The sequence below is a fragment of the Pipistrellus hanaki genome, assembly GCF_964339955.1.
Source record: "Pipistrellus hanaki genome assembly, chromosome: 5".
Classification (NCBI taxonomy): domain Eukaryota; kingdom Metazoa; phylum Chordata; class Mammalia; order Chiroptera; family Vespertilionidae; genus Pipistrellus; species Pipistrellus hanaki.
The window spans coordinates 80,484,496-80,512,458 of NC_140507.1; the positions used below are offsets into that span (position 1 = coordinate 80,484,496).

Sequence of the window (27,963 nt, forward strand, 5' to 3'; positions counted from 1 at the left end):
CTGAGGTTAAGGATGGCACCACAAGGAAGCAGCGGGGTGGGGCAGACCTCCATCTGGGATTTGGGTGTGCAAAGCAGTGGGCAGGGTCTGGGGGTAGGCGAATGGTTGTCTGGCTCACTGGGGAAAGTTAGGCCCTCCTGTGGCACAGGGGGCTCTGGGCAGCTTCTCCATGGTTGGGCTGGAGAGACCCTGCAAGGTCTGGCCTCGGAGCCTGGCCTTGGGCTGGGTTGGGAGTGGCCACGGTGTTCCTTTCACCAGTGTGGAGATGGAAGAGTGGCTGTGCTGTATGGGGCCTACCGACCGGGGGGCTCCGAGGACCAGCCAGGGGATGCCCCAGGGGGCTTTGTGCTGGGACACCCACATCTAGACCAGTGCATCCAGGTGCTCCATGGGAAGACCTTCTGGCCAGCTGTTCTGGGGACATGGTGACAGCAGATGTGATGTGGTCGGTAAGAGGAGCAGAGAACTAGCCTTTTGGATGTTCCAGGCAGGGCAGGTAGAGGTGGCTGTGGTGGGCTGGAGGTGGGGCAGGTGTCCTTGGACATGAGCACAGAACTGAGGGGGTGCAGGGCAGTCAATGTCCGGGGAACAGAGCCCAGGGGCAGGGCACGAGGGGTCCCTGCACTAGGGCAGGTATAGGTGATGCTGGCTGCACAGCAAGTGAGCCGGTCTGGGAGAGGCCCCTGGCAGCAGGTGTGACTAGAGGGAGCTTGGTGGCATCTTCCCTTGGTGGAAGGGGCAGTGGTTCCATGGTGTGGGTGGTGGCAGTGGACTGAGGGGCAGATGGGAATGGGGAAGGCTGGCTTCAGGCTGCGTGGAAGCAAGGAGGTGACCAGGCTCTATCCTGCTGTGGAGAAGGATTTATTAGTGTCTCTGGCTTTAAGGCAATGTGAGCTGTTTGCTGGAGGGTCTTCCCCCTAAAGCCCCTGGGAAAGTGGGGAAAGGGGGCTGCTCTGGGAGGAGAGAAGGGCCAGGTGAGGCCGGACTCAGCAGGTAAGGGCCACCAGACAGGTCTGACAGAGGCATTTCCGAGGATGCAGACGTGGTGGGCCTGGGTGGGCTCTGACAACGGCTAGAGGCATTGCTGCAGCAGGGCAGTTAGGTGGACCCTTTGGTGGCAAGTGGCCTCAGCTGGTTTTGGCCCCACCCCTTTCCCCCCCTCCCTGCAGCCCTGTCTATCAGCAGCTGCCTGGAGCAAGCCTTATCTGCTTCCTCCTGGCCTGGGGTGGGGCATGCATCAACTAGTTCTTTAATGCCCCCCCCACCCCAGCCCCCCAATCTCCAGTCTCTGAGCACAGGGTCTCCTGCTACCCCCACCAAGGGCCCCAGAGCTGCAAATGTCTCCTATAGGCCTCTGTTCACAGCGGGGCTCCGAAAGCGCCTGGTGATCAGCTTTCCCTGGAGGATGTGGGTGGCCCTCGGCCCATCCAGGCCTTGACCGGACCCTCATCAGAGCAGGTGGTAAAGGTCACAGAGCAGGATCATGTCACTTGCCTCTGATGGCTCCTTGCTTAGGTTGGTGTCTGCTGGAGGGAGAAAGACTCTTCATGTGACGTCTCCACCACCTGCATTTAGGCAGCTTGAGTGTGAGACAGTCTGAAGCCCCCAGTCTGTGAGCTGGTTCACACTTCCGGAAATTGTGGTGCCTATCAGCCATGTCTTCAGAGTGCAAGTCACAGACGTGTCATCTCTGCCTAAAGCCCTGGCTCTGTGTGTGTGCATATGAAAGTGCTGTGCACACATGTCCATGTTTATTTGTGTGCTTTCATATATGTGCATGTGAACATGCACGTGTGTTCTGTGTGTGAGTGCATGAGAGCGAGTGTATTCATATGAGTGTGTTCATGCATGTGCGTCGTTGTGGTTTATACTCTCTCACATTTGTTTGCATATCAGTTTCTCTCACTGGGCTTTGAGCCAAGTTTGGTTCATCTTGTATCCTCAGTCATGCCTTGGTGGCACAGTGAGCACGCACCTGACGCCCATATATTTATGCCTCTCACATTCACTGTTGCCAACATTGGCTGCAGCTTATCTTTTTCTGCAATGTCTTCAGAAACAAATGCATCTTTTGAAAATGAACTTCTTCTGTTGGAGTCATTATAGATTTACAGAAAAGTTGCAAAGGCCGTACTGAGAGTTCCGTCTTCTTTCCGCACTCTCTCCCCTATTGTGATCATCTTACATTATCAGGCACATTTGTACAGTTAAGAAATGGACATTAATACACTGCTATTAACCCGCCTCCTGACCTTATCAGATGTCCCCAATTCTTCCATTTGTGTTCTTATTCTAGTTGAGGACCCCATCCTGGAATCCCCCTTGAATTTAATCATCACGTCTCCTCTGTCTTTCCTTGTTAATAATCTGGTGGTCTTGGGAGGACTGGCTGGACATCTGTCTGATGTTCTCCATGGAAGACTGGGGTTGTGGGTTCTAGAAGCATATACATTCTGAGCAGTTTTCTTGAGTGAGTTTTTGGGGGCTCTTCTTGACTTGGTCCTCCTCATTGGAATTGGGGGTACCCTGTTGTTTCAGAATCCCTGAGTTTTAAGGCAGGTTCTTGCTGTTGCAGTATATTGTGGAGGTGTAACCAAGGCCTGTGGGACCGAGTCTTCATCTTGGAGAGCTGGCAGGGGAGATGTTGTCCAAGAGGAGAAGCCAGGAGGGACGTGGACTGGCAAAGGCTGTGATCATTGGGCTTGCAGGTTGATAGGCTGACCCTGAGTGAGGAGGGATGGGGGCTGAGATGGTGTAAACTCCAGGGGAAGGATTTTGGGGAGGAGGGAGGCTGGTGCTGTCATCTGCAAGTCACAGAGGTCACCTTTAAGGACAGTCAGAGGCTCTTACCACCGGTTGGTTTTCCGGGAGAGCTCTATCTGGCAGGGTATTCAGACTTCGGGTTTGGGGATGTTTTTCTAGGGTGGGAGTCAGTGTTTCCTACCACAACTACCGCTCTGACGGTGCTGCCCCCTCCCTTTCAGCTCCAGAAGCGTGCCCTGAGCCTGGGAGGCATGCTGAAGCCAGGCGGCTGGCAAGATGAGTGTGAACGAGGCAGGCAGCTCCGGCTGCCAGAGGCCGGCGGCCTATCACCTGCATATCTACCCACAGCTGGCCACCAGCGAGAGTCAGGCCTCGTGCTGTGTGACGGCCACCAAGGACAGCACTACGTCGGACGTCATTCAGGACGCCGTCACCAGCCTTCGGCTCGATGGGACCAAGCGTTACGTGCTGGTGGAGGTCAAGGAGACAGGCGGGGAGGAGTGGGTGCTGGACGCCAACGACTCGCCTGTACACCGCGTGTTGCTGTGGCCTCGACGGGCACAGGACGAGCACCCGCAGGAGGACGGTTACTACTTCCTGCTGCAAGAGCGTGACTCAGACGGGGCCATCAAGTATGTACACATGCAGCTGATGGCCCAGGCCACAGCCGCCCGGCGCCTGGTGGAGCGCGGCCTCCTGCCCAGGCAGCAGGCGGACTTTGACGACCTGTGCAACCTCCCTGAGCTGACCGAGGCTAACCTCCTGAAGAACCTCAAGCACCGCTTCCTACAGCAGAAGATCTACACGTATGCAGGAAGCATCCTTGTCGCCATCAACCCTTTCAAGTTCCTCCCCATCTACAACCCCAAGTACGTGAAGATGTACGAGAACCAGCAGCTGGGCAAGCTGGAGCCACACGTGTTCGCGCTGGCCGACGTGGCCTACTACGCCATGCTCCGGAAACGTGTCAACCAGTGCATCGTCATCTCGGGGGAGAGCGGCTCAGGCAAGACACAGACCACCAACTTCCTGATCCACTGCCTCACGGCCCTGAGTCAGAAGGGCTACGCCAGTGGAGTTGAGAGGACCATCCTGGGCGCCGGCCCCGTGCTAGAGGTGAGCAGGGCGGTCGTCAGAAGGGGCCTTAACGTGGGGGTTTTATTATCGCGAGAAGATGGTTTGTTATACTCACGGTTCCCTAGAAACAGGAGCTTTGCTAGAAACAGGGCCACATGAGGAGGCACCAGGGCTGGTCAGGAACAGGCAGGAGTGAGGGGAAATCGTGGCCAAGGGCCCCTATTGTGATTTTCAAGGGGAGGGATGGGTGAGGCAGGGTGAGCAGGTTTAAGACCGGCTGGTTTGAATCCTTTGCGGGCTCTTGGACATAGGGGCTGCCCAGAATCTGGCCCTGGGGTGATCAGGGCCGGTGGGTAGTGGTCCTGAGTGTGAAAGCTTGATAGGAGAGGTGGTAGGAGTGTGGGCTCTGGGTGGGTTTGCATAAGGAAGAAATGCTCACAGGCAAGTCCTTTGCCCTCTCTAGGCGGTGGCTAACCCGAGGAGGGGCAATCCCTCCAGGGTCAGGAAGGCCCTAGATATCAAAACATCAGAATCTGGAAGAAGAAGAAGAAAAAAAGCCCGATACACACTGTTGACGTCTGGGAGGCAGCAGTCTGTACTCCAGGGCCCAGAAATAAAAGGATGGCATGTCCACACCAAGCAGTTCATGATGGAGGGTTTCCAGTGGGGCTGTGGCATGAAAGAAAGCCATCAAGGCATAATGCAGGCCTGGGGGCTGAGGGACAGTGAGGCGATGAGGGGGCCACCGGGCAGCGCTGTACAGTCAGTGGGGGAGGAAACCCTGTCCAGTATCCCATGGCCAAACCCCATGAAAAACATCGATGTGTTGTTAGGGGTAAGCCCTCTGGACGCAGGGGCAGCAGAAATGACCACGCACAGTTCCTCATTCTCGGGTTCTTAAGACAAGAGGCATCCACATTCCAGAACACGGCCCAACCGTCATCACCGGAGAGGGCCGGGCATTGTGTGGCCCAGAGTTTGTGTGGCTCCGGGTTTGGCATCTAGGACTCTTTCTTTTTTTTAAAAAAAAAGATTTTATAATTATTAATTATATAAAAGTAATTTTAATCTTAAGGGTTTAATTTTATTCATTACAATGTAAGTTATTGTATTTCTCAAAGCAGTTTTAGGTTTATAGCAATATTGAGCAGATAGTACAAGAGATCCCTGAAGTCCACAGTTTACTTTAGGGTTCCCTCTGTGTTGTACAGTCTGTGGATCTGGACAGCTGTACCGTGTTACATATCCACTGTTAAAGTATCATACAGAGTAGTTCCCCGGCCCTAAAAAAACCCATGTTCCGCTTCTTCATCCCCTCTCCCACCAAACTCCTGGCAACCGCTGATCTTTCACTGTCTCCATCGTTCTGCCTTTTCCAGATTAGTTTCCTCCCCTCAGCGTTATGCTTGTAAGATTCCCCCATGTGGCTTGCCAATTAACACCTCATTATCTGGATGTGCCATAACCTGTCCATCCAGATCCCCCTCTTTGGGGGTGCAGGATTCTCGCCTACCTTGGAGCGTTGACCTCCAGCTTCTGCCATTCTCTTCCCCCCCCCACTACCCCCAAGCTGAGGGCCTAAAGCAGCTGCCTCGGGCTGCTGTGCAAATTCACTGAAATCACATCTAGACTGCGCCTGCTGAATACAGCTCAGTTCCTCTTCCTCCCTGATGATCTCAGCAAGAAATTCATTGGGACTGGCTGTATGGCCTGGTCCTCTGCCTACATGGGCAGCCTGTTGCTGTCTTCTATATATGTAATGGAAAGATTGTCATATTTTGTGTAGATGTTTTAAAAACTACTGAATAACCTAGCTGCAGAATGGACACTTTTCTCTTTAATGCTGTGTACTATGTATGCATTACCTCCTCTATTCTAATCACTCGTTCATTCATTCTACAAATATTTCGCGCACATGTCTGCCATGTGCCAGGCACTGTTCTAGGCATGGGCTATGTAGTGGCAACAATGGACACAAAGACCTGCCTGAGGAGAACCGTCACCTCAGTGATGAGAAGGCAGGCAGAGGGCTAGGAGCCAGTAAGAAGCTAGCAGGCCCAAGGAAGAAGGATTGAGGGGGTAGGAGGTGAGAGGTGATGCTGAGCTGGACCTGGAGAGAGGGGGAGGTCCATACAATAGGAGGCCAGCCAGTGCAAAGGCTGAGAGACTGGACCATGCCCGGTGTGTTGGAAGAAAGGCAAGGGCCCGGCAGTGGGGACAGAGAGGTGACAGGCAAATCATTCATGGCCTTGTGGGCTGCAAGGAGGGCCCTATGTGACATGGGAGCTAAGGAGGGTGTCCTAGGTTCAATTTTGCTCCATCCCAGCTCTGAAACTCAGCTGTGGTGAAGCCAATGGCCCCACCGTCCTCCCAACAAGTATCAGGAACTGTGACATGTGGTCTAGGCCAGTGCATTAGTTCCTGGCACCAATCAATCCTGACTGAAATGCTGCAGGCTGTCAGTGACGTTAGAAATGAAGAGCCGAAACCGGTTTGGCTCAGTGGTAGAGCGTCGGTCTGCGGACTGAAAGGTCCCAGGTTCGATTCTGATCAGGGGCATGTACGTTGGTTGCAGGCACATCCCTGGTAGGGGGTGTGCAAGAGGCAGCTGGTCAATGTTTCTCTCTCATCGATGTTTCTAGCTCTCTATCTGTCTCCCTTCCTCTCTGTGAAAAATCAATAAAATATATTTTTTTAAAAAAAAGAAAGAAAGAAAGAAAGAAATGAAGAGCATCAATGAGAGGGCAGACCCAGTGTTTACCAAGTGGAGCATTTTGCCAAGTGCTCCCTTCGTGGAACCAGGCAGGCAAGTGGGTGTGCCCATGCTTGGTGAGGACGCTGAGCCCTGAGGTATCAATGACATGGTGTGGAGGCAGGGTGTAGCCTTGGCATCAGGGTATAGTTTTCTCTTCTAGCTAAGGACCATCCAGGGCACCTGGATGAGGTTCCTGTGGCTGTCATAACCAAGTACCACAGACGGGGAGCTTCAAGCAACAGGGGTTTAAAGTTGTCCCTCTGGATCCACAGGGGACTGGTTCTTGGACCCAGGAGACACCCAGGTTCTCAGATGCTCAAGTTCCATCTATATAATGGCAATAATTGCAGATAGCACGTATTTACACAGAGGCTACAGCCAGGTATGCCCGTGTACCACTTCATTCACATGGATTCAGCATAGTGCTCGGTACCTGGCAAATTCAGGTTTTGCTTTTGGGAAATTTTTGGAATTCTTTCCCCCTAATATTTTTGATCCTCCGTTGGTTGAATCTACAGGTGCAATCCCCATAAATTCAGAGGGCCGACACTATTTTCTCACAGCTCTGAAGGCCAGAAGTCTGAAATCCAGGTCTTAATAGGACCATGCTCCTTCCAAAGGTTCTAGGGGAGGACCCATCCTTGTCTCTTCCAGCTTCTGGTGGCTCCAGGCATTCCTTGGCTTGTGGCTGCATCACCCCAATCTCTCCCTCTGTCGGTTGTCACATTGCCTTCTCTTCTTATAAAGACACCAGTCATTGGAGTTAGGGCCCACCCTAACACAGGATGACCTCATTCTAATTACATCAGCAACAACCCCATTTCCAAATAAGGCCATGTTTACAGGTTCTAGATCAGGACCTGAACGTGACTTTTGGGGACATGTCCAGAACAGCCCCCATTGAGGGACAGCTGGCAGTGTCTGACGCCTTCTTCCCTGAGGGCCACCCCGGCTCAGCAGTCATCCTGGAGGCCCAGTGTCTCCCATCTGGCCTCCTGGCTCCTCCCCCTGCAGTTGCCTCAAGGGATCTTGGCACATTCTTGGAGTGCCGTTAGTCACCCTCAGTGGCAGGCCTCTGCACCCTGTGAGTCAGATGCCTCTGACCTGGCTGCCTCCCTCGAGCCTCAGCAAGAGCCAGCAAAGCCAAGTTTCCCCAGCAGTTAGGATCTGCTGGTGGGCGGTGCTCTGCTAGAGGGCGGTGCCCGCGCCAGCTTCCAAAACTGGCTTTAGCCAAATCCACATCAGGGCCATAAACATTCTTCCTGGGGCGACCTTTCGGAAAGGGAGAAGGTTATTTTAATTTAGAGCTGGGGTTCCCAGTTGAGGCACCGCTAGTGTCTGGAGCCAGGTCACTCTCTGGGGGGGACATCCTGAGCACTGCAGGGTGTGGAGCAGCAGCCCTGGCCTCCACCCACCAAGTTCCAAAAGCAACCTCTCCCCCAGTCGTGACAACCAAAAATGTACCCAGACATCACTAAGTGTCTCCTGGGGGGCAGAATCTTCCTTGGGTGAGAACAGCTGTCTGGAGTCACAGCTCGTGATCCCACGAGACCCAGTCACCGTTTCGTTCGGGTGCCAACCATTTTGTCCGTAAGTCAGTCCCAGCCATCCTGTGCTGATCCAACGGGCACTTTCTAATAACAGGAATAATTGATTATTGGCCTTCGGACCCACTCGGCTGTCAAGCTTCGGGTGCCACCGTTTCTATCTGTCACCTCTCTGAGCCCTCAAAACAGCTCTGCTTGTTTTAAAGATGAGAAAACAGAGCTGCAGAGAGGCACACTAGTATGCAAGTTACTGGGGCTGCCATTATAAAGTACCACCAACTCAGGAGCTTAAGACAACAGGAGTCTGGAATCAAGGTGTGGGCAGGTTGGCTCCTTCTGGAGGCTCTGAGGAAGAAGAGATCCAGGCCTCTCCCCCTGCTTCTGGGAGCTTCCTTTGGCATTACTTGGCTGTGGCTCCATCACTGCAGTCTCCTCCTACATCTCCACATGCTTTCTCCCCGTGTGTCTCTGTGTCTCTGCTCTCCGTTCTCTTATGAAGACACTGCCATTGGAGTTAGGGCCCACTCTGAATCCAGGATGATCTCATCCTTTGTGCAAATAAGGACCCATTCACAGGTTCCTGGGATGAGGACGTGGACATATTGGAGGCGGGAAGGGGGGCAGGACACAAGTCAACCTACTCTAGTCTGGGTTCTCCTGGCCGCCCGGCAGGCAGCCATAGCTGGACCAGGGCTCGAAGCCAGCTGGAGCACGAGCCTGAGTTCATGGTATCTCCCTGCATCTTCGTGGAGGATTTCCTCCTCACCTTGGCCAAACATCGGCACCGCTGTCAGGGTCTGGGACTTTTTACAGCTCTACAAAAGGAGAAGTTGAGTTGTTTTGAGGTTTGAGTGTCACCAGGCGCCACCCCCACCTCCCGGACGCGGGTTGCAGCCTCACTGTGCAATTCTGACCAGAAAACAGGAAAGGGGCGCTGTGGAAAGCCGGTTCCAATCAGCTGATTCGTCGCCTGCTGCACTTAACTGCTGCTGTCACAGTTTCACACGGTGTCACTTGACTGGGCTCAGCTGCAGCCTGCCCTCTGAGCCGCCCTCCCTCCCCAAGCACGACACATATGTGGGACTTGCCTGAGCTCGGGAACACTGAAGGTGCAGATGGCAGACACACTAGGGCCTTGAGTAGTCCGGGGTCTTTCTCAGGGAGCCTCCCCCCTCCTCCCCCCAGATGCAGCAGCCCATAGCAGAATACTCCCAGGACATGTGCCTCTTCCTTGGCCATAGACCTCGGCATCAAGGCTTGGCATGGAGGGCTTAAGGCCTGGGTTCTCTCTGTCTTTCCTGAACTGTAACAATGCCACTGACATTCACAAATGCACATAGGTTTTAATTTCGAAAGCAGAAATGAAATGAGGATCCTTGCTTGTCAGGCTGCTTTCCCAAGCGGCCAGAGGCTACTGTGTGCCAGGGTTCAGGGCCTTCGTGTAGCCGCTGTGCCCTGGCCCACACACAGAGAGGAAGCTGAGAAACAGTGATGCCCCAAGCTGCTCAGCATGCCCACAGGAGGCCAGTGACCCAAGACAGTGAGACGTAGGACCCAGGGGGCTCCTGCGGCTTGCTGCTGCCTCCAGCTGCCTGTGGGGCCCCAAGGGAGTCTGTCCTAGGACTGGCATCTGTGCCAACCTGGTCCTGAGCACCAACACCTTCTTAGGGCCCCACAGACCCAGTATCACATGACCCCTCAGCCATCTTCCACCTTCCCAGCTGCTGTTCCCACTACTCTCTGTCAGCACCATGGCACCAGCCTAGGCAGGTCACCCAGAACCACATGTCATCATCCACCTTGACCCATGTCCTCATGGCCACCAGACCATATCCTTCCCTCCAGAGGGCACTGATAGGCCAGTGTTGGGAGCACACAGGCAAAGACACTCAGCCAGGATGACAGAGACGGAAGGTTCTGGAATGAGGAGGTGTGCCTCTGCAATTAGGTTTTTTATTTAAGAGCCTTTCTGAGGTATAATCCATCCATTTCAAGTGGACAATTCAGTATTTTTGAGCACATTTATTATGTTGTTCAACAAGCACCTCTATCTAATTCCAAAACATTTGCATCACCCCGAAAAGGAAACCCCATTAGCAGCCACTCCCCATTTCCTCTCCCCCCCAATCTCGTGACCACTGATCTGCTTCTTAGAGCTCTCAGACATCATCCCCTACCCTTTGGGTCCTTGGTCAAGGCTCTGGCTGGCTGGGCCAGCCTAGAGGCGGGGTGGCTGGCTGGGAGATCAAGCAGTACCACATCGGGTCACCCATCAGTGTGGGAAGGAGATGGGATCCTAGGAAAATGGACAGTGTAGGGAGACGTGGTGGTGCAGGGATGGGAGAAGAAGATGCCTTGTGTCCTGAAGCTGGGCTATTGAAAGCCCATAAGGGAGATGGAGCCCCTGAATAGCTGCTGAGTGTGAAGAATAGAATCTCTGGCTGATTCTGTCCCAGTGTGGCCTCCCCAGGATGTTTGGGGGGCCTTGGGTTGACAGAGCAGCCTAAAGGAGATAGGTGCTAAGGCTGGAACCCTGGGGCAGGAGGGGGAAAGGGGCAGGCAAATGGCACAGAGAACAGAAGGTCAATAAGGCCTCATGTCGACGTAAGGCCTCACAGACAGAAACACACAAGGACAAAGGCCACGACGCTTCCATGCCACCAACATCTGGGTACCGATGGAGCCTTTCTCCTGGGTGGGGTGTCCTGTGCACTGTAGGGTATTGAGCAGCAGCCCTGGCCTCTAACTCTCAGGGGCCAGTAGCACCTCCCTCCCCAGTGACAACCAAAAATGCCTCCAGACATCACTGCATGTCTCTAGAGTGGTACATCACAGCAGTTGAGAATAAATTTCAGGCCAACTTCATGCAAAGACTGATTTCAGTTGAACAGATGTTCTGTGTTCTATGCCTAAATAGTTTCAATTTCTTTCCCAGGATTATCTTGCTATTGTTACACATCAACCCACTGTATTAGTGCCATTCCTTCCATCTCATCGAGGCCGTCAAGCCAGGGAACGGCCCCTCCTGGTGTTCTCATTCACTCTCTGAAAGAGGTGATTGGCGTTGTCACCCAGCCCCATCTCCAGGCCAGCCACAGCCAAGAGAATGGTCACTGCCCACCCACAACCGGAAACGTGCTGGTGTCTCTGCCACCCATCGCTGATGAAGCACGCTTCGGTGTAAGGGTTGGCTTTTCTATCCAAGTTTGGTCTCCCAGGAGAAATGAACTTCTTAAAATATTATTTTAAAAGTTGCCCATCACCCGCTGGTGTGGCTCAGTGGATGAGCGCCAACCTGTGAACTAGGAGGTCACAGTTCACTTCCCAGTTAGGGCACATGCCCGGATTGTGGGCTTGATTCCCTCAGGGATGTGCAGGAGGCAGCCAATCAGTGATTCTCTCTCATTGATGTTTCTATCTCTCTCTCTCCCTCTCCCTGCCTCTCCGAAATCAATTTTAAAATATATATATATATTTTTAATTTTTTTAAGCTCCTCATCAATGCCCCAAAATGCAGTGGCTGATTTGAGGACCCCTAGAGCTGAAAAGTCACACCCATCCCGAAGGGTTTCTTGCAGTCAAATGTAATGAAAGTACTTTTAGTGGGTTTTTTTTTTTATACAGTTAGCACTGGTTTCTTTGCACTGGGAATTTATCACCCCTCCATCCCTGTTCTTTTGGGGTGACTTTCTAAACCTACTGCCAGGTGTTGGCTGTGGTTCAGCTGCTCTCCTGGAAGTGTCTCCCCAACAGGAAACGAACCAGGGTCGCTGTGTTGGCTTTTGCTGCAGGGGAGCACGCACGGTTATCCACTGCACTTATCTGAGGTTTAATTTCCTTTTGTGCACACCAGAAACTGACAAATTACAGCCCACGGGTTAAATCTGCCTGATTCTATAAATAAAGTTTTATTGGCATACAGACACACCCTCATTTACATATTGTCTGTCCTGTTTCAATAGTTTTATTGGCCCACAGCCAGTTCCTGCTCATTTACATAATAGTCTCTGGCTGCTTTCAGGCCACAGAAGCAAAGCAGAGCAGTTGTGACAGACACCATAGCTGAAAGCAAAGCTGGACATATTTACCACTTGGCCCTTTGCAGGAAAGGTTTACTGAGCCCTTATACTTATAGTACACACAGAACATTCTAGATCAGCGGTCGCCAACCTTTCGGACCTCACGGACAACCAATGGTCCTACCACTGTCCTAGTCATTCCACAGTTAGTTTCTACAGTCATTCTTCTCACCTGCTGAACTCTACCTTCCTAAAGGTAAGGAAGAGATTCCCATCTTCATTCCAGATGACTTGTATCACCACGTCAAATCCTTCTGCAAACATCTACCCCCGACAGTCTGTGATTTTGTGCTTTATAATAAGAAATGTTTGGGGGGGGTTTCAGGGTCCTATTTCTGGCACAGAGCTCCCAAAACCCTTAGAATTTCCTAACTTAAGAGAGTGAGAAAGGGGTCTTCCGATTTGCTACTGGTGACTTGGAAAGTACCTAAGGATGGGGGCCAGTTCTCAGGAGAACCAACCACGTGATTAGAGGGTTGGAATTTTCAGTCCCACCCCCTGACCTGCGGGAAGGGCAGAGAGGCTAGAGATAGATTCAGTAGCCTACAGCCAACAATTTAAACGGTCCTGCCTATGTAATGGAGCCTCCATAAAAACCCAAAAGGTAGAGAGCTTCTATCTTGGTGAACACGCAAGGGGCTAGGAGGGTGGCATGGAACTCCTTCCCCCTTCTCCATGCTTGCCCTGTGCACCTCTTCCGTCTGGCTCTTCCTGAGCTGTATCCTTTTATAATAAACTGGTGCTCTGGTAAGTAAACTGGTTTCCCGAGTCCTGTGACCTGCTTTAACAAATTAATAGAGTCCAAGGAGAGGGTCATGGGAACCTCGATTTATAGCCAGTTGGTCAAAAGCATGCTTACAACTTAGACATGCAACTGGCATCTGGAGGGGATGTGGGAGGCAGTCTTGTGGAACCCAGCCCTTACCTGTGAGGTTGACACTGACTAGGTAGGTAGTGTCAGGATTGGGTTGAGTTGTAGGACACCCCGCTGGTGTCAGAGAACTGCTTGGAATTGGTGTCAGGATCATAGGGTCTTAGAGCAGTCTTGGACAGACTGGAAAGGAGGACTGGGATGTAGAGGCCCCCTAAGATCCTGGCAGCGTGGTCTTCGCCTTTCGGCCCTACGTGGAACTCACTAGCTGTGTCCCACAGGCACAGGGTATTTTTACAACTCTGGCTGAGGGTGGCAGGGACTGTGTGGGCCTCCTCCCATTTTGCACTCATGGAAGGCCCTCTGAGGGTTTCCAGCTGCACCCCGGGCCCTGAGGCCACCTGTGGGGCAACTTAATCTATCAGGGGCACAACGGGATGAGGACACCATGAGCTGCTAGGAGAGGCTGGGGCTGACAGGTCTGTGTGCTCAGAGTCAAGGCACCCTCCAAGAAAGCTGGCATTTCGGGTGTTGGACATAAGACCATGAGGATGTTCAGGAGCTCACAGCTGGGGGTGGGACTGGGGGCGGGTGGGGAGTTATTCAGCCAGAGAAAGGAACATGAGGACAAGCTTCTCATGGCCCCCAGTGCACACGGCAGCATTCCCATCCCCAGGGCCTAATACAAACTAGTAGGCTTGGGTATTTCAGTCTTAACACAAGGATGTCACAAAATGAAGAAAACCTAGAGCAGCTTTAGGAGCCACCTGTATTAGAAGTAGCGAACAGACAGGGTGACAGACTGCTGGGAGACCGCCTAGCTAAAAAGGGGGGTTGTGCCGGAGAGGGAGGGAGGGTAGAAGGATGAGAGGGTATCCGTGGGGGAGTGCCTAGAGGACTGGGGTCGAGGGCCTCTGGGAGCACAGGGACAGGTGGCCACCCAAAAGACCACAGTGCTTCCTGCCTCTCCTGTGCCCTGCAGAGCTTTGAGGCTGCCTTTCTGTCCCGCTGCGCAAACACACAGAGCCCTGCCGCTCTGCAGTGATCTAAGGCTATTTTAGACGAAGGGGGAAGTTATATTTTTGGGAATGCTGCATCTAAGAGTGAAATTACGGGGTATAATTTTAGGCACCCAGAAAGGCCTCCTTGGAATTTGCAGGAAGAGTTGATTAAAAGGTGAAGTTGATCACTCAGGCCCAGAACATCCCTTCCACAGCCACTGCCCTTTCCAAATGTTCTGGATGCTTTGTTGCACCAGGGCTGGGCGGTTGGGTGGGGGTGTCTGTCCATCCATTGGCTGTATCTGCCTCACTGTTTGAGGCAGGACATGGCCGGGCATCGGAGCGACCACGGGCTCTGGGGGCCCATTTCTTTCTAGCTGTTATCTTGGATGAAATGGCTCTAGTGCTCCGTCCCCAGAGTCACAGGGGCTGCCCTCTGAAGGTTTCTTCTGTGCCAGTCAATCAGCTGCCCATCAAGACACTGGTTACCTGAGGCCTCCAGAGGTGACCTGTCTTTGGGAAAGGCCAAGGGGCCAAGTCTGAGGCTCACAGTCACCTGCCCAGCCCAGCGGCCCCACTTGCCAGTGGTCAGGTGGGGCGGGCTTCTGGGGAAAGACCCCTTTTTGGCAGACAGTCACAGCAACCTTTGAGAATTTAGAGTCCCATTTAGCCCTTCCTTGCCACATGGGGATCTCCAGAGAAGCCACTTTTAACTGAATCAAAGGCTCAGTTCTCAGCCGGGGGTAATTCTACCCCTAAGGGACGTTTGGCAACATCTGGAGACTGGCCTCTAGTGGGCAGAGGCCCGGGATGCTATTCAATATTCTATAGTACACAGGGCAGCCCCCTCCGCAAAGAATGACCCAGGCCCAAAATGCCAGCGGTGACAAGGTTGGGAAACTGGCTCTAGTTCAGGTGCCTTTAGGATGTAGAGTTAAAAATCTGGCTTAGGGACATGTAGATCCCATAACCTGGACAGAGCTACTCAGTGAGATTGTGGGGAGGGGAGAGAGATGACAAACAGTCCCTGAGGGGCGGTCTCCAGTCCTGCCAAAGTGCCTGGACTGGTCCTTTATCCTCAGCACGTGACCCTGCACCTCCCAGTGCAATTTACCACCTGCAGGACCTCAGGGCCAAGAGCTGCCCCCTGCCAGGAAGTGAGAGTAGGACCAGGCACCCAGCTCAGCTGTGTGACCTGTAGCACCCAGTATTCTGTGTGACCTGTAGCAAGTCAACCTCTCTGCTCTCTCTCCTGATCTCTCCTGCCTAGGGCTTTTGTGCTTGTGCTATACCCTTAGTCTGGAATATTCTTGCCTTTGTCATCTAGCTAAGTCCCACCCTGAGGCCTGCTGGGAGAAATCTGGAATGTCCAGTGGCCTGCAGAGCTAGCACACAGTGCGGCTCCTGTCACCCTGTATGCTTATGCTCTGAGGGGCCATTTGTTCCTTACAGCAAGCTTTTCTAGCTCAGCAGCCCCGGGCGTCAGCGGAGTGAATGCGTGCTGAGATGAGGTCACAGTGACACCCAGGGAGAAGGGACACCTTGTGGAGATCCAGGGCAGTCCTCCTATATGTGAGTAGGCTTCCATGTCTGTTCCAGAGCTGCCCCAGAAAGAGAAAGGTAGACACTGGGGAGGGACTCTCCAAAGAAGCAAAGGATGAAAGTCAGAGAATTGGCCCTGGTCAGTTTGGCTCAGTGGATAGAGCGACAGCCCGCAGCCTGAAGGGTCCCAAGTTAATTTCTGGTCAAGGGCATGTCCCTTGGTTGCAGGCTGGATCCCCAGCCCTGATCAGGGCATGTGCAAGAGGCAGCTAGTCAAAGTGTCTCTCTCTCACACTGATGTTTTTCTCTGTGTCTCTCCCCTTCCCTTCTACTCTCTAAAAATCAATGGAAAAATATCCTCAGGTGAGAATTAACCAAAAAAAAAAGAAAGTCAGAAAATTGCATCCACCTGAAAAAGAGGTGGCCAGGGGCACTTTACCCCAACATTGACTGGGATTATCACATGGCTTTGGATCCAGCACCAGCCATGAGCACCAGCCATGGCTCCCTAACCCGAGGAAGATGGAGAGACCTGCTCCTACTGCCCCTTTTCAAAGCAGAGTGGCTACAGTGGAGATTACTCATTGAATGAAAGAAGCCAGAAGGTCATGTATTCTAGGATCCAATCTATGTGAAATGTCCAGGAAAGGTAAATCAATAGAGACAGAAGGATGAGTGACAAAATTAGCTAGAGTGATTTGCAGTGGTCACTCTTTAAGTATATATCCTGGATTAAACATTTTAAGTTGAATCCCTTGTAGAGTAGCTTAGCCCAGGGATCTGCAAACTTTCTATTAAGAGCTACATAATTAGAATTTCTGGATTTTAGGGCCACTCCGCTCTCTATCCACTCACTCTGCATTGTAGAGCAAAAGCAGCCACAGACTGTATGTGGTAAATGGGTGGGGCTGTGTGTTATAAAACTTCATTTGCAAAGCAGGCAGTGAGAAGAAATATCAGACAGACCCAAATTGACAGACATTCTACAAAATACCTGACTGTCCTCAAAACTTCCAAGGACTTGTCCTAGCAGTTGTGGCTCGGTGGATAGAGCATCGGCCTGCAGACTGAAGGGTCCCAGGTTCGATACTAGTTCAGGGCATGTACCTCTGTTACAGGTTCCACTCCCCTCCCTTGTTGGGGTATGTGCGGGAGGCAACCAATTGGTGTGTCTCTCTCACATAGATGTTTCTATCTCTTAGTCTCTCCCCTTCCCTTCCACTCTATCTAAAAATCAATGGAAAAATATCCTCAGTGACCCAGTGAGGATTAACAACTAAATAAATATTTTAAAAATTAAAAAACTGTTAAGGTCTCAAAAGCAAGGACATTAGGAGAAAACTCAGGACATTCAAATAAATAAAGTGTAGACTTAGTTAATATATCATTCAATAGTGGTTTAGCCCTAGCCTACTTGGCTCAGTGGATAGAGCCTCAGCCTGCGGACTGAAGGAGCCCCAGGTTCAATTCCAGCCAAGGGCACATGCCTGGGTTGTGGGCTCGATCCCCAGTAGGAGGTATGCAGGAGGCAGCCAAACATCATCATTGATGTTTCTGTCTCTCTTTCCTTCTTCCTTCCTCTCTGAAATCAGTAAATATATTTTTAAAAATAAAATAAATAGTGGTTTGTAAGTTGTGACAAATGCACCATTATCATGTTAACAACAGGAGAAACTAAATGTAGGTTATATAGGAATTTGCTGTAATCTATTCTAATAGAAGAGAAATACGCAAATTGACCATACCTTCGCAATGCCCACCAACCAATCAGGAGTGAGTATGCAAATCAACCCAACAAAGCTGGCGGGTTAATTTGCATACATGGGCACCCAGTAGCCAGGGGCAGGACGCAGGTGTTTCACAGAGCTGCTCCGGGCCTCTAGGCAGCATGGGAAGGTGGAAAGGCGGCTCGAGGCAGAGCGAAGGCAGGAAGGCGGCTCTGGGCCAGAGCAAAGGCTGTGCCAGCAACCAGGGTAAGGAAGGCTCATTCTGCACGAATCTTCATGCATCGGGTATCTAATATACTTATAACTTCCCTGTAAATCTAAAACATTTATTTATTTGTTTGTTTATTTTTAAAAGGCTTTAAGCCTGATTTGTTCAACAGGCTTGAGGACCCCCAGCTTAGACAAGCTCTCACTAACTCAGTGAGGTGTGTAAAGCAAATCTCAGGCAGGTAAGGTCACGGCAAACTGAACTTTAACCTCATACACCTTTGCCGCCTCCCGCTTCCCCATTTCAGTCACCAGCGCCATCTCCAGCTGTCTTTGGTCTTTCCTCACTGTCGCCATATCCTGTTGCTTCTTCCTCTGAAATGTTTTCTATCGCTGGCTGGGTTCTGGCCACAAGGCCCCACTGATGTGTTCAGGTGATAGCGTCCTGCAGCCGGGCTGGTGTCCAGAGCACCAGTTTCCTGCCTGGGCCCTCATTGGGAGGCAGTGCAGTCCCTTGCAGGGCTCAGCCTCTGAGCTGTTTCCTTACCTCTCTAATGAGCAGACAAGCCCTTGCTTCTCAGGGCGGGGAGGATGCAAAGCCAAGAGGCAAGCTCTCAGCAATGGTTTATTCTCCTGTGCCTATTTCTGCATCGTCACAGAGACCTGGTTTCTCCTCCCTCAACCCTTCGCCTTACTGTGCTTGGCAGAACAAGGCCATCTCGCAACAGATGGGGATTAGACCTGCCTGGGATCGGGGTGCAAGCGGGAAGCAACTGATCTTGGGGAAGCCCTGGAGTACGAAAGTTTCCCATCTCAGGGCTAAGCAGTAGGAATGCAGTCTGATTAAACTAAGTATACCGGGTACAAAGCTCTGTGCTTGTCCAGCCTTTGACTATCTTGACCCCACTCCAGATATGCAAGAAAGAGGGAGAGGTATAAGTAGACATCCTTGTGCATTATTTCTCCCCAAAGAGACTTCACACCCATAATAAACCTTAGAGCAATAGTTTACACACTTCCAAGAATCATAAGAACCTCCTCTATCTCTGGTTTAAGAATTTAGATTTCTCGGCATTTCCAGAAATTCTGGGAGGGGACCCAAACTGTATTTTAATAAGCCCCCATAGCCCCCACTTGATTCTCAACCTTTTTTAAAAAAATCTTTATTGTTGAAAGTATTACCTATGCCCCCCCCCCCCCGCCCTTTGACCTCTTCTAGCCGTGGCCCCCCACACCCACCCAGGGCCTTCACCACACTGTTGTCTGTGATCATGGGTTATGCATATATGCATACAAGTTCTTTGGTTGATCTCTTCCCACCCACACACACTCCTTCGCCTTCCCTCTGAGATTCCACAGTCTGTCCCATACTTCTGCATCTCTGGATCTGTTTTGTTCATCAGTCTCTTTTATTCATCAGATTCCACATCTGAGTGAGATCACATGATACTTGTCCTTCTCTGACTGACTTCTTTCATTTAGTATAATACTCTCCAGGCCCCTCCATGCTCTTTCAAAGGGTAAGAGGTCCTTCGTTTTTACAACTACATAGTATTCCATGGTATAAATGTACCACAGCTTTTTTTTATGCACTCACCTACTGGACACTTGGGCTGTTTCCAGATCTTAGCTATTGTAAATTGTGCTGCTATGAACGTAGGGGTGCATACATTCTTTCTGATTGGTGTTTCAGGTTTCTTAGGATATATCCTTAGAAGTGGATCACTGGGCCAGCACCGGTTTGGCTCAGTGGATAGAGCATTGGCCTGTGGACTGAAAGGTCCCAGGTTCAATTCTGGTCAAGGGCATGTACCTTGGTTGCGGGCACATCCCCAGTATGGGGTGTGCAAGAGGCAGCTGGTCGATGATTCTCTCTCATCGATGTTTCTAACTCTCTATCCCTCTCTCTTCCTCTCTGTGAAAAATCAATAAAATATATATTTAAAAAATAAAAAGAAGTGGATCACTGGGTCAAATGGCTGTTCCATATTTAATTTTTTTCGGAAACTCCATACTGTTTTCCGTAATGGCTGCGCCATTCTGCATTCCCACCAGCAGTGTATTGGGGTTCCCTTTTCTCCACCTCCTCGCCAGCACTTGTCATTTGTTGATGATAGCCATTCTGACAGATGTGAGGTAATACCTCATTGTTGTTTTAATTTCCATGTCTCTAATGATCAGTGACTTTGGACATCTTTTCATTTGTCTCTTGGCCATCTGTATGTTCACTTCAGAGAAGTGTCTATTTAGGTTCTTTGCCCATTTTTAAAAAAAAATATTTTTTTGGTTTTGTACAGAGAGGAAGAGAGAGGGATAGAGAGTTAGAAACATCGATGAGACAGTCATCGATCAGCTGCCTCTTGCACACCCCCTACTGGGGATATGCCCTTGACCGAAATCGAACCCGGGACCCTTCAATCCCCAAGCCAACGCTCTATCCATTGAGCCAAACCGGTTTCAGCTCTTTGCCCATTTTTTTAATAGGATTGTTTGTCTTCCTTTTGTTAAGTTCATGAATTCCTCATATATTTATCAGATGCATCATTGCCAAAATGTTCTCCCATAGAGTAGGCTCCATTTTCCCTTTGTTTCTTTTGCTATGCAGCTTTTTTATTTTGATTTGTAGTCCCATTTGTCTGTTTTCTCCTTAGTTTTCTTTGCCTTAGGAGATGTATTTGTAAACATTTTGCTATAAGAGATGTCTGAGATTTTCCTGCCTATGATTTCTTCTAGGATTTTTACATTTAAGTCTTTTATCCATTTTGAGTTTATTTTTGTGTATGGTGTAAGTTGGTGGTCTAGTTTCATTTTTTCGCATGTATCTGTCCAATTTTCCCAACACCATTTATTAAAAATACGGTTTTGATTCTATTGTATATTCTTGCCTCCTTTGTCAAATATTAATTAAGCGTAATGGCTTGGGTCGATTTCTGGGGTCTCTGTTCTGTTCCATTGATCTATTTGCCTGTTCTTATGCCAGTGCCAGGCTGTTTTGATTACAGTGGCTTTGTAATATAACTTGATATCTGGAATTGTGATCCCTCCAATTTTGTTCTTCTTTCTCAAGATTGATTCAGCTATTTGGGGTCTTTTTGGTTCCATATAAATTTTTGGAGTATCTATTCTAGTTCTGTGAAATATGCCGTTGGTATTTTAATAGGGATGGCATTGAATCTGTAGATTGCTTTGGGTAGTATGGACATTTTAATGATATTAATTCTACTAATCCATGAAGTATCTTAATTTTTTTTTTGTTGCAGTGGTAAATGTGATTGTTTAGTTTCTCTTTCTGAGAATTCATTATTGGTGTATAAAAAAGCCACCAGTTGCCCTAGTAGCTGGTTTGTTTCAGTGGATAGAGCGTCATCCTCCACATGAAAGTTCCAGGCTCGATTCTGATCAAGGGCACATGCCCAGGTTACAGGCTCGATCCCCAGTAGGGGGCATACAGGAGGCAGCCAATCAATGATTCTCATTATTGATGTTTCTATCTCTCTCTTCCTCTTCCTTCCTCTCTGAAATCAATAAAAAACAAATATTTTTTGAAAAGCCATAAATTTTGGGGTATTGATTTTGTATCCTGCGACATTGCCAAATTAATTTATTAAATCTAATAGTTTTTTGGTGGGTCTTTAGGGTTTTCTATGTACAATATCATGTCATCTGCAAATAAAGAGAGTTTTACTTACTCCTTTCCAATTTGGATGGCTTTTATTTCTTCTTCTTGTGTGATCGCTGTTGAATAAGAGTGGTGAAAGCGACATCCTGTCTTGTTCCTGTTCTTAGGGGAAATGGTTTCAGTTTTTGCCTCTTTAGGTTTGTGTTTATGTGTTAGGTAGATCTGCTGTGACTCTCAAACTCTAGTGCAGGACAGTTTTAGATGCTCTTTGTGACTGGCCTTGAGTACCCTGTTTGGAGCTATTACCAACCTGCATCTTTTTTTTTTTTCTTTTTTCTTTTTTAATATATTTTATTGATTTTTTTACAGAGAGGAAGGGAAAGGGTTAGAGAGCTAGAAACATCCACAAGCTGCCTCCTGCACGCCCCATACCGGGGATGTGTCCGCAACCAATGTACATGCCCTCGACTGGAATTGAACCTGGGACCTTCCAGTCCGCAGACCAACGCTCTGTCCACTGAGTCAAACCGGTTTTGGCAGCAACCCACATCTTGTGGCTCCCTCTGCTGAGGCTGGATGCCTTTGAAAAGGACCAAGATTGCCGAGACCAATGGATAGAGCGTCGGCTTGGGGACTGAAGGGTCCCGGGTTCGATTCCGGTCAAGGGCATGTACCTTGGTTGTGGGCATATCCCCAGTAGGGGGTGTGCAAAAGAAAAAGGACCAAGATGTGCATCAGAGTCTGCTTTTCCTAGCGCCAGGTGCAGAAGGAGATCAGGCAGACTCAAAGCCTCCAGAGACCATTGACACTCAAGCTGTTTAGCCTCAGGCTGTTGACCACAGGGTAGGGCAACTGCCCTCCCCAAAGGCAAAAAAACTGCCTGAATAACAAAGTTCTGCCGGAGAAAAGTGTCCTCTGCAGTGTGAGGGAATGACTCAGCACAGGAAACCAAGGTGGCTATCCTCTGTACTCAAACCAAGAGCCCCAACCCTGGACTCTCCTCATAGAGCTCCAGTCCACTCTGCCCTCCTTCTGCCAGAGCCCAAGGTGAGTGACTGCACACAAAATTGTGTGTGTTGGCCCTTGAAGACAGTGCCTGCATTTCCAGCCATCTTTCACTGGCAGACAGAAACCTTACTGCTTTTTACATCCAAATGTTATGGGACACTTTTCTCACTTCTGGTGCTCTGGGCTGTGAAGTCAAGTTTGGGGTTTAGACCCCAGAGTTCTCAATGGGAAGTTCTGAGATCCCTTTCCAGAACTTCAGCTGTCATCTGTGGGAGCCCGGCCATCTTTTCATGCCTCCGCACTTCTTACCAGTCTCTCCAGTTTCTGTCCTTGGTTGTCAAGGTTCACTCCAGCTAGTCTTCAGTTGATTTTTCAGGGTGTTTTTTGTATATTTTAGTTTTATTTCCATTTGGTCCTGGGAGAGTTAGTATAGCTTCCACTTACCTGCCGCCATTTTGGAATCCACCTCAAAACAAGCCACCTATCCTAGCTGGTTTGGCTGAGTGGATAGAGTGTCAGCCTGTGGACCAAAGGGTCCCGGGTTCTATTCTGGTCATGGACATGTACCTTGGTTGCAGGCTCCTCCCCAGCCCAGAGCCCTGGTCAGGGCTCATGCAGGAGGCAACCAATTGATGTGTTTCTCTCACATCAATGTTTCTCCATCATTCCCTCTCTCTTCTACTCTCCCTAAAAATCAGCGGGAAAATATCCTTGGATGAATATTAACAAAACAAAACAACAACAACAAAAAAGCAAGCAATACTGTGCAGCTATGGCTGTTGCCTCGGAGGATGGAAAGATCTGCTGGCCTCACACTAGCCTCCACCACTGCCTTGGCGACCGCTCAGCTACCCAAGCATTCAGCTACCCAAGCATTTAGCGCCCGCTGCAGTGCATTCCGAAAATAATTTTAATATACATTTTTTAAATCTTGCCTCCTGCCAAGATTTCTTTCTTTTTTTTTTTTTAATATATTTTATTGATTTTGTACAGAGAGGAAGGGAGAGAGTTAGAAACATCGATGAGAGAGAGTCATCGATCAGCTGCCTCTTGCACACCCCCTACTGGGGATATGCCCGCAAGCAAGGTACATGCCCTTGACCGGAATCGAACCCGGGACCCTTCAGTCCCCAAGCCGAAGCTCTATCCATTGAGCCAAACCGGTCTTGGCTCCCACCAAGATTTCTTCTGCACCTGTTTCCTCATTGGTGAAAGTGCCTATCAGTTAGTCCAGAAATCAGCAAAGTCTTCCTTTCCTGGTCAGAGCACCACCAGATCTCTGGATTCTCAGCCTTGTCTCTCCCTCACCATAACCATCAGAGCCACATGGTAGTGCTGACCCACAGGGGAAGGGGCAGGGAGCCCCAGGATGACAGATTTCCCAACCCCCTCCCCAAGGGTGCAGAAAAAGACTATAGCAACTGCAGGAAAGGTGGGGGGCGGGGGGTGTGCTCTGGAGACCACAGACTCTTCCTACAGCCCACCCCAGGGAGCTTCCCTTTCCTCATGAGTGCAAATGCTTGGTTTGCTGCACACAATGTACCAGAGGCCTTGCTTTTCTCATCATCAGCCCTGGAGTCTCTGCAGTGTAGGAATTATTTAGATATTTAGAGAAGCAAACGTCATCCTAAGAGGAAAGATTCCATAATGAGCCACCCACTTACAGAATGAGCTCTTCACTCATTCCCGTCTTGGCTCAGCGTAAACATGGCTTATTGATGTCCACCCACCAGACCCAGTGGGTCTTCTCTCTTGGATGCAAATCAGTTGCAAAGTGAGGTTGAAAGTCTTGCAAAGGGTGCAGAATTTTAAGAACTCATTGAAAATGGCCTGGAGAATTGCTCCAGCCTCCAATCACTCAACCACATTCATAGTAGCAGAGAGGGCAGAGAGCTAATGATGGAAGGAATGAGTCCATGTGCTGCTAAGTTTAAATGGGCTCAATCCACCTATTAAAGGAGCAGATATTCATCGTGGCTAACAAAGCAAGGTTCAACTCCATGTCTTATGAATAGGACACAACTAACTAAAGCTGTTCCAGAAGCTTCAAATAAAGGGAAAGGCACAGGTGGAACAGGCAGATAGAAACAGAATTAGCAGAGCTAGAATTTTGACATGGAGAAAGTAGAAATTGGGCCTCTGAACTTGACATTTACAAATCTTCTTCCTCACAGTGCCAAAAGCCTCAATTTATACTCCTGGTATAATATTTGTCAATATATATGCATCAAAACAACATAGCTGCCGAAACCGGTTTGGCTCAGTGGATAGAGCATCGGCCTGTGGACTGAAAGGTCCTGGGTTCAATTCCAGTCAAGGGCATGTACCGTGGTTGCGGGCACATCCCCAGTGGGGGGTGTGCAAGAGGCAGCTGATCAATGATTCTCTCTCATCGATGTTTCTAACTCTCTATCCCTCTCTCTTCCTCTCTGTAAAATATCAATAAAAATATATTAAAAACAAAACAAAAAAAACACACATAGCTATCATCTTTACAAAGTGGAAGTTCTAAAAGACTACAGGCCTGGCGCACAAATTCATGCATGGGTATGTTCCCTATGCCTGGCCTGCAATCAGGGCCATCTTCCCCAGCTGCTTGCAGCCATCCCCGCCCCCTACTGCCACCCACTCCTGGTTTCCCATTCACCATCGGGTGATTGGTGCCTGACGGCCAGGGGAAGGGACCGAGAGATGGACAGTGCACCTCATAGTGACTGGTCCAGTGGTCGTTCTGGTCATTCTGCCATTAGGGTCAATTTGCATATTACCCTTTTATTATATAGGATACCAGGAGAAACAGGTACAAACATACAGGGTAGGGCAAAAGTAGGTTTACAGTTGTCCATATAGAAAATAACAATAATTAATAAATAATAATATAAGAACAAACTCTGTTTCACGTACTCATGACTGTAAGCCTACTTTTGCTGTCTACTCAACAAGCTGGTTGAGTAGACAGCAAAAGGCAAGAATGTAAGATGGCCAAACCATGTGCTTAAGACAGATTATGTGGCCATATTACAAACCCTCTACTCTCATATGAGAATAAATCTCAAGTATTCATGGAATAGTCACAAAATTCATTCCTTATAAGGTCACAGAGAAAGTATCTAGAACTTCTAAAAGTAGAAATATTACAAGCAACATTCTTAATGCGATAAAACTGGAAATTAATTTTTTAAAGGCCCTTCCACGTGGAAATTGTTTTTAAAGAAAAAGTAAAATTCAGTTAAATAATTCTTGCTTTCAAGGGGATTTACAAATCAAAATTATAGATTTTCTAAAAATCTGTGACAGAAACAATATTATTAGCCTGACTGGAGTGGCTCAGGGCATTCACTATGAACCAGGAAGTCATGGGTTCGATTCCCTATCAGAGCACATGCCCAGGTTGCAGGTTTGATCCCCAGTAGAGGGTGTAGAGGAGGCAGCTGATCAATGATTCTCATTATTGATGTTTCTATCTCCCGTTCCCTCTCCCTTCCTCTCTCTGAAATCAATAAAAACATTTTTTTTAAAAACCACAATATTATTAGTAGAAACCACAGGATGCATTTAAAGCAGTAATGAGAGGAATTTCATAGCTATACTATCCATAAATATGAATAAGTGAAAGTAAGTATATTAATTTTGCAATTCAAAAACCTGACAAAAAGAATCAAACCCAAAAGAGAATGATTTGGGTGTCAAATGGATGAGCCCTCAGGGATCTACGCATTCCTCAAATATTTTTGATTCAGTAAGAAGCAAGCAGAACCCCTTCCCCTCTCAAAACTAGATCTGTTCCTTATTCCTTCTATGATTTAGCACATGGTTTCATTATAACCTAAACCAAAATTTAGGGAAATATGAGATGCGACAACTTGTTTTATAATTAGTTTCTTTTTCTTCTTTTATTTTTTAATTTTTTTTAAATATATTTTATTGATTTTTTACAGAGAGGAGGAGAAAGGGATAGAGAGTTAGAAACATCGATGAGAGAGAATCATCGATTAGCTGCCTCTTGCACACTCCCTACTGGGGAGGTGCCCGCAACCACGGTACATGCCCTTGACCGGAATAGAACCTGGGACCTTTCAATCCGCAGGCCGATGCTCTATCCATTGAGCTAAACTGGTTTTGGCTTTTTGTTTTTCTTTTTTTTTTTCTTTTTTTTTTTTTTTAAGAAACCCCTGCTCCCATTCCCCACCCTGACACAGTTTGTCTTGAAACTTTGCCCCTTGGTGGATGTCTGTCTATTTAAAGGGTCTTGTCCTTGCCCCAGGAGTCCCTTCTGTCTGTCTTTCCAATGTTTCTGTCTATCTGTGTTTGGTAGTTGGTACTATTCTGGATTCTGACAGAACCTGTAATAAACTGGGAGCACTAGGTAGATGAGCATCATGTCCCATCATCACTTGGCTCCCTGCACATGCCTGCAACCCATCTGTCTGTTCATGCATTGGTCTGTCCATCCAGTTAGCCACTGGCTGTCAAGAGCCTGCTAAGTGCCTCAAGCCCCATGGGCAACCGGAAGAGAACAGAACCAGGCCAGAGGCTGGGTGCCAGCCAAGCTCTGGAGAGCCTCCATTTCTTAATCTGTGAGTCGGGAGCCATGAGGTTGGGGGAGACTCCTCCACTTCCTGCCCTGCTTCCTTGCCCTTACCCAGCATCTCCCCTTCCTGGAACAGGCCGCCCCCTCCTAACCCCAATGCTCCCTCCGCGCCAGCTCTGTGGAAAGCGAATCAGCTGTGTTTCTCACTTCCCCACCGCCTATCCGCCTAGTTCCCGGGGAGCAGGCTTCTCTATCTCTGGCTTCTTCCCTGGGTTCCAGCTATGCCCCGGGGGAGACCAGTCAGCCTGTGTGACACTCACGCCCTCCTATACTCACCCATCATGTGTCTGCATGTCAGCGTCTTCTCTCTCAGCCCCAGCACTGCTCTGGCCCCATGGGGAGAAGGGGGCCTAATTTTTTTGTAAACAGCCCGTTTGTGGGTCAGTATTTTCATCTCTGCCGGAACAGTCTCTGACACAATGACGACTCAACTGTGTGCTCTTTAGTCAAAAGCAGACGCAGACCATGTGTAAGCAGACGTGGCTGTATGCCAACAAAACCTTATTCGTGGACACGGAAAGCTGAATTTCATATCATTTACATGTGTCATAGAATATTCTTCTTTTGATTTTTTTTCCCCCCAAGTATTTAAAAATGTCGAAATCACTCTTACCTCACAGGCCAAATAAAAACAAATGGCTGGCTGTCTTTTGTCAACCCCCGTAGAAGTCATTGTCTAAGAAGACTGCCTCATCCCCATCCCCCACCCCACCCCCACAGCAGGAGCGCGTCCTCCACGTCCGTTTGCGTACACATCATATGTGGTTGCTTCACCCTACAACAGCAGGGTTGAGCTGTTGCAACAGAGCCCAAATATTTATTACTTGGCCCTTCATGGAACAAGTTTGCCGCCCCTGATTCACAAAGTCATTTCATCTCCCCTAAGGAGAAGAATCCGAAACCAGTGATACCCAGTTAACACAGCTGACTGTAGCCTTATACCGCCAGCCCTCCCAGGAAGGCCAGGGGTTATTTCCCCACATTTCCACACAGGAAAACCCCAGCCCTGACTCGATGTCCTAGGGCTGTTTGCTCAGCAGACAAGGTGGAACAGATCCTCCCATGTCCTTGGATCACGGGCCACCTGGGCAGGGACATTACCCACACTGCCCCTTGCTCCATGCTGGCCTGGCACAGCCATAGGACTCCTCTGACGCCTCCTCCTGCAGGGTCTGG

General features: G+C 49.4%; 1 protein-coding gene across 13 annotated transcripts in view; it reads left to right on the top strand.

Moving 5' to 3' along the window:
• Window positions 1-27,963, top strand: part of MYO9B (myosin IXB) — an 88,524-nt gene that overhangs the window by 10,335 nt on the left and 50,226 nt on the right. For all 13 annotated transcript variants that reach the window (XM_084885794.1, XM_084885792.1, XM_084885793.1 and 10 more), the window contains exon 2: window positions 2,985-3,879. In XM_084885794.1, coding sequence (XP_084741920.1) covers window positions 3,040-3,879 — 840 coding nt within the window. In that variant the 5' untranslated portion in view covers window positions 2,985-3,039. The remainder of the gene's footprint in view (window positions 1-2,984; window positions 3,880-27,963) is intronic.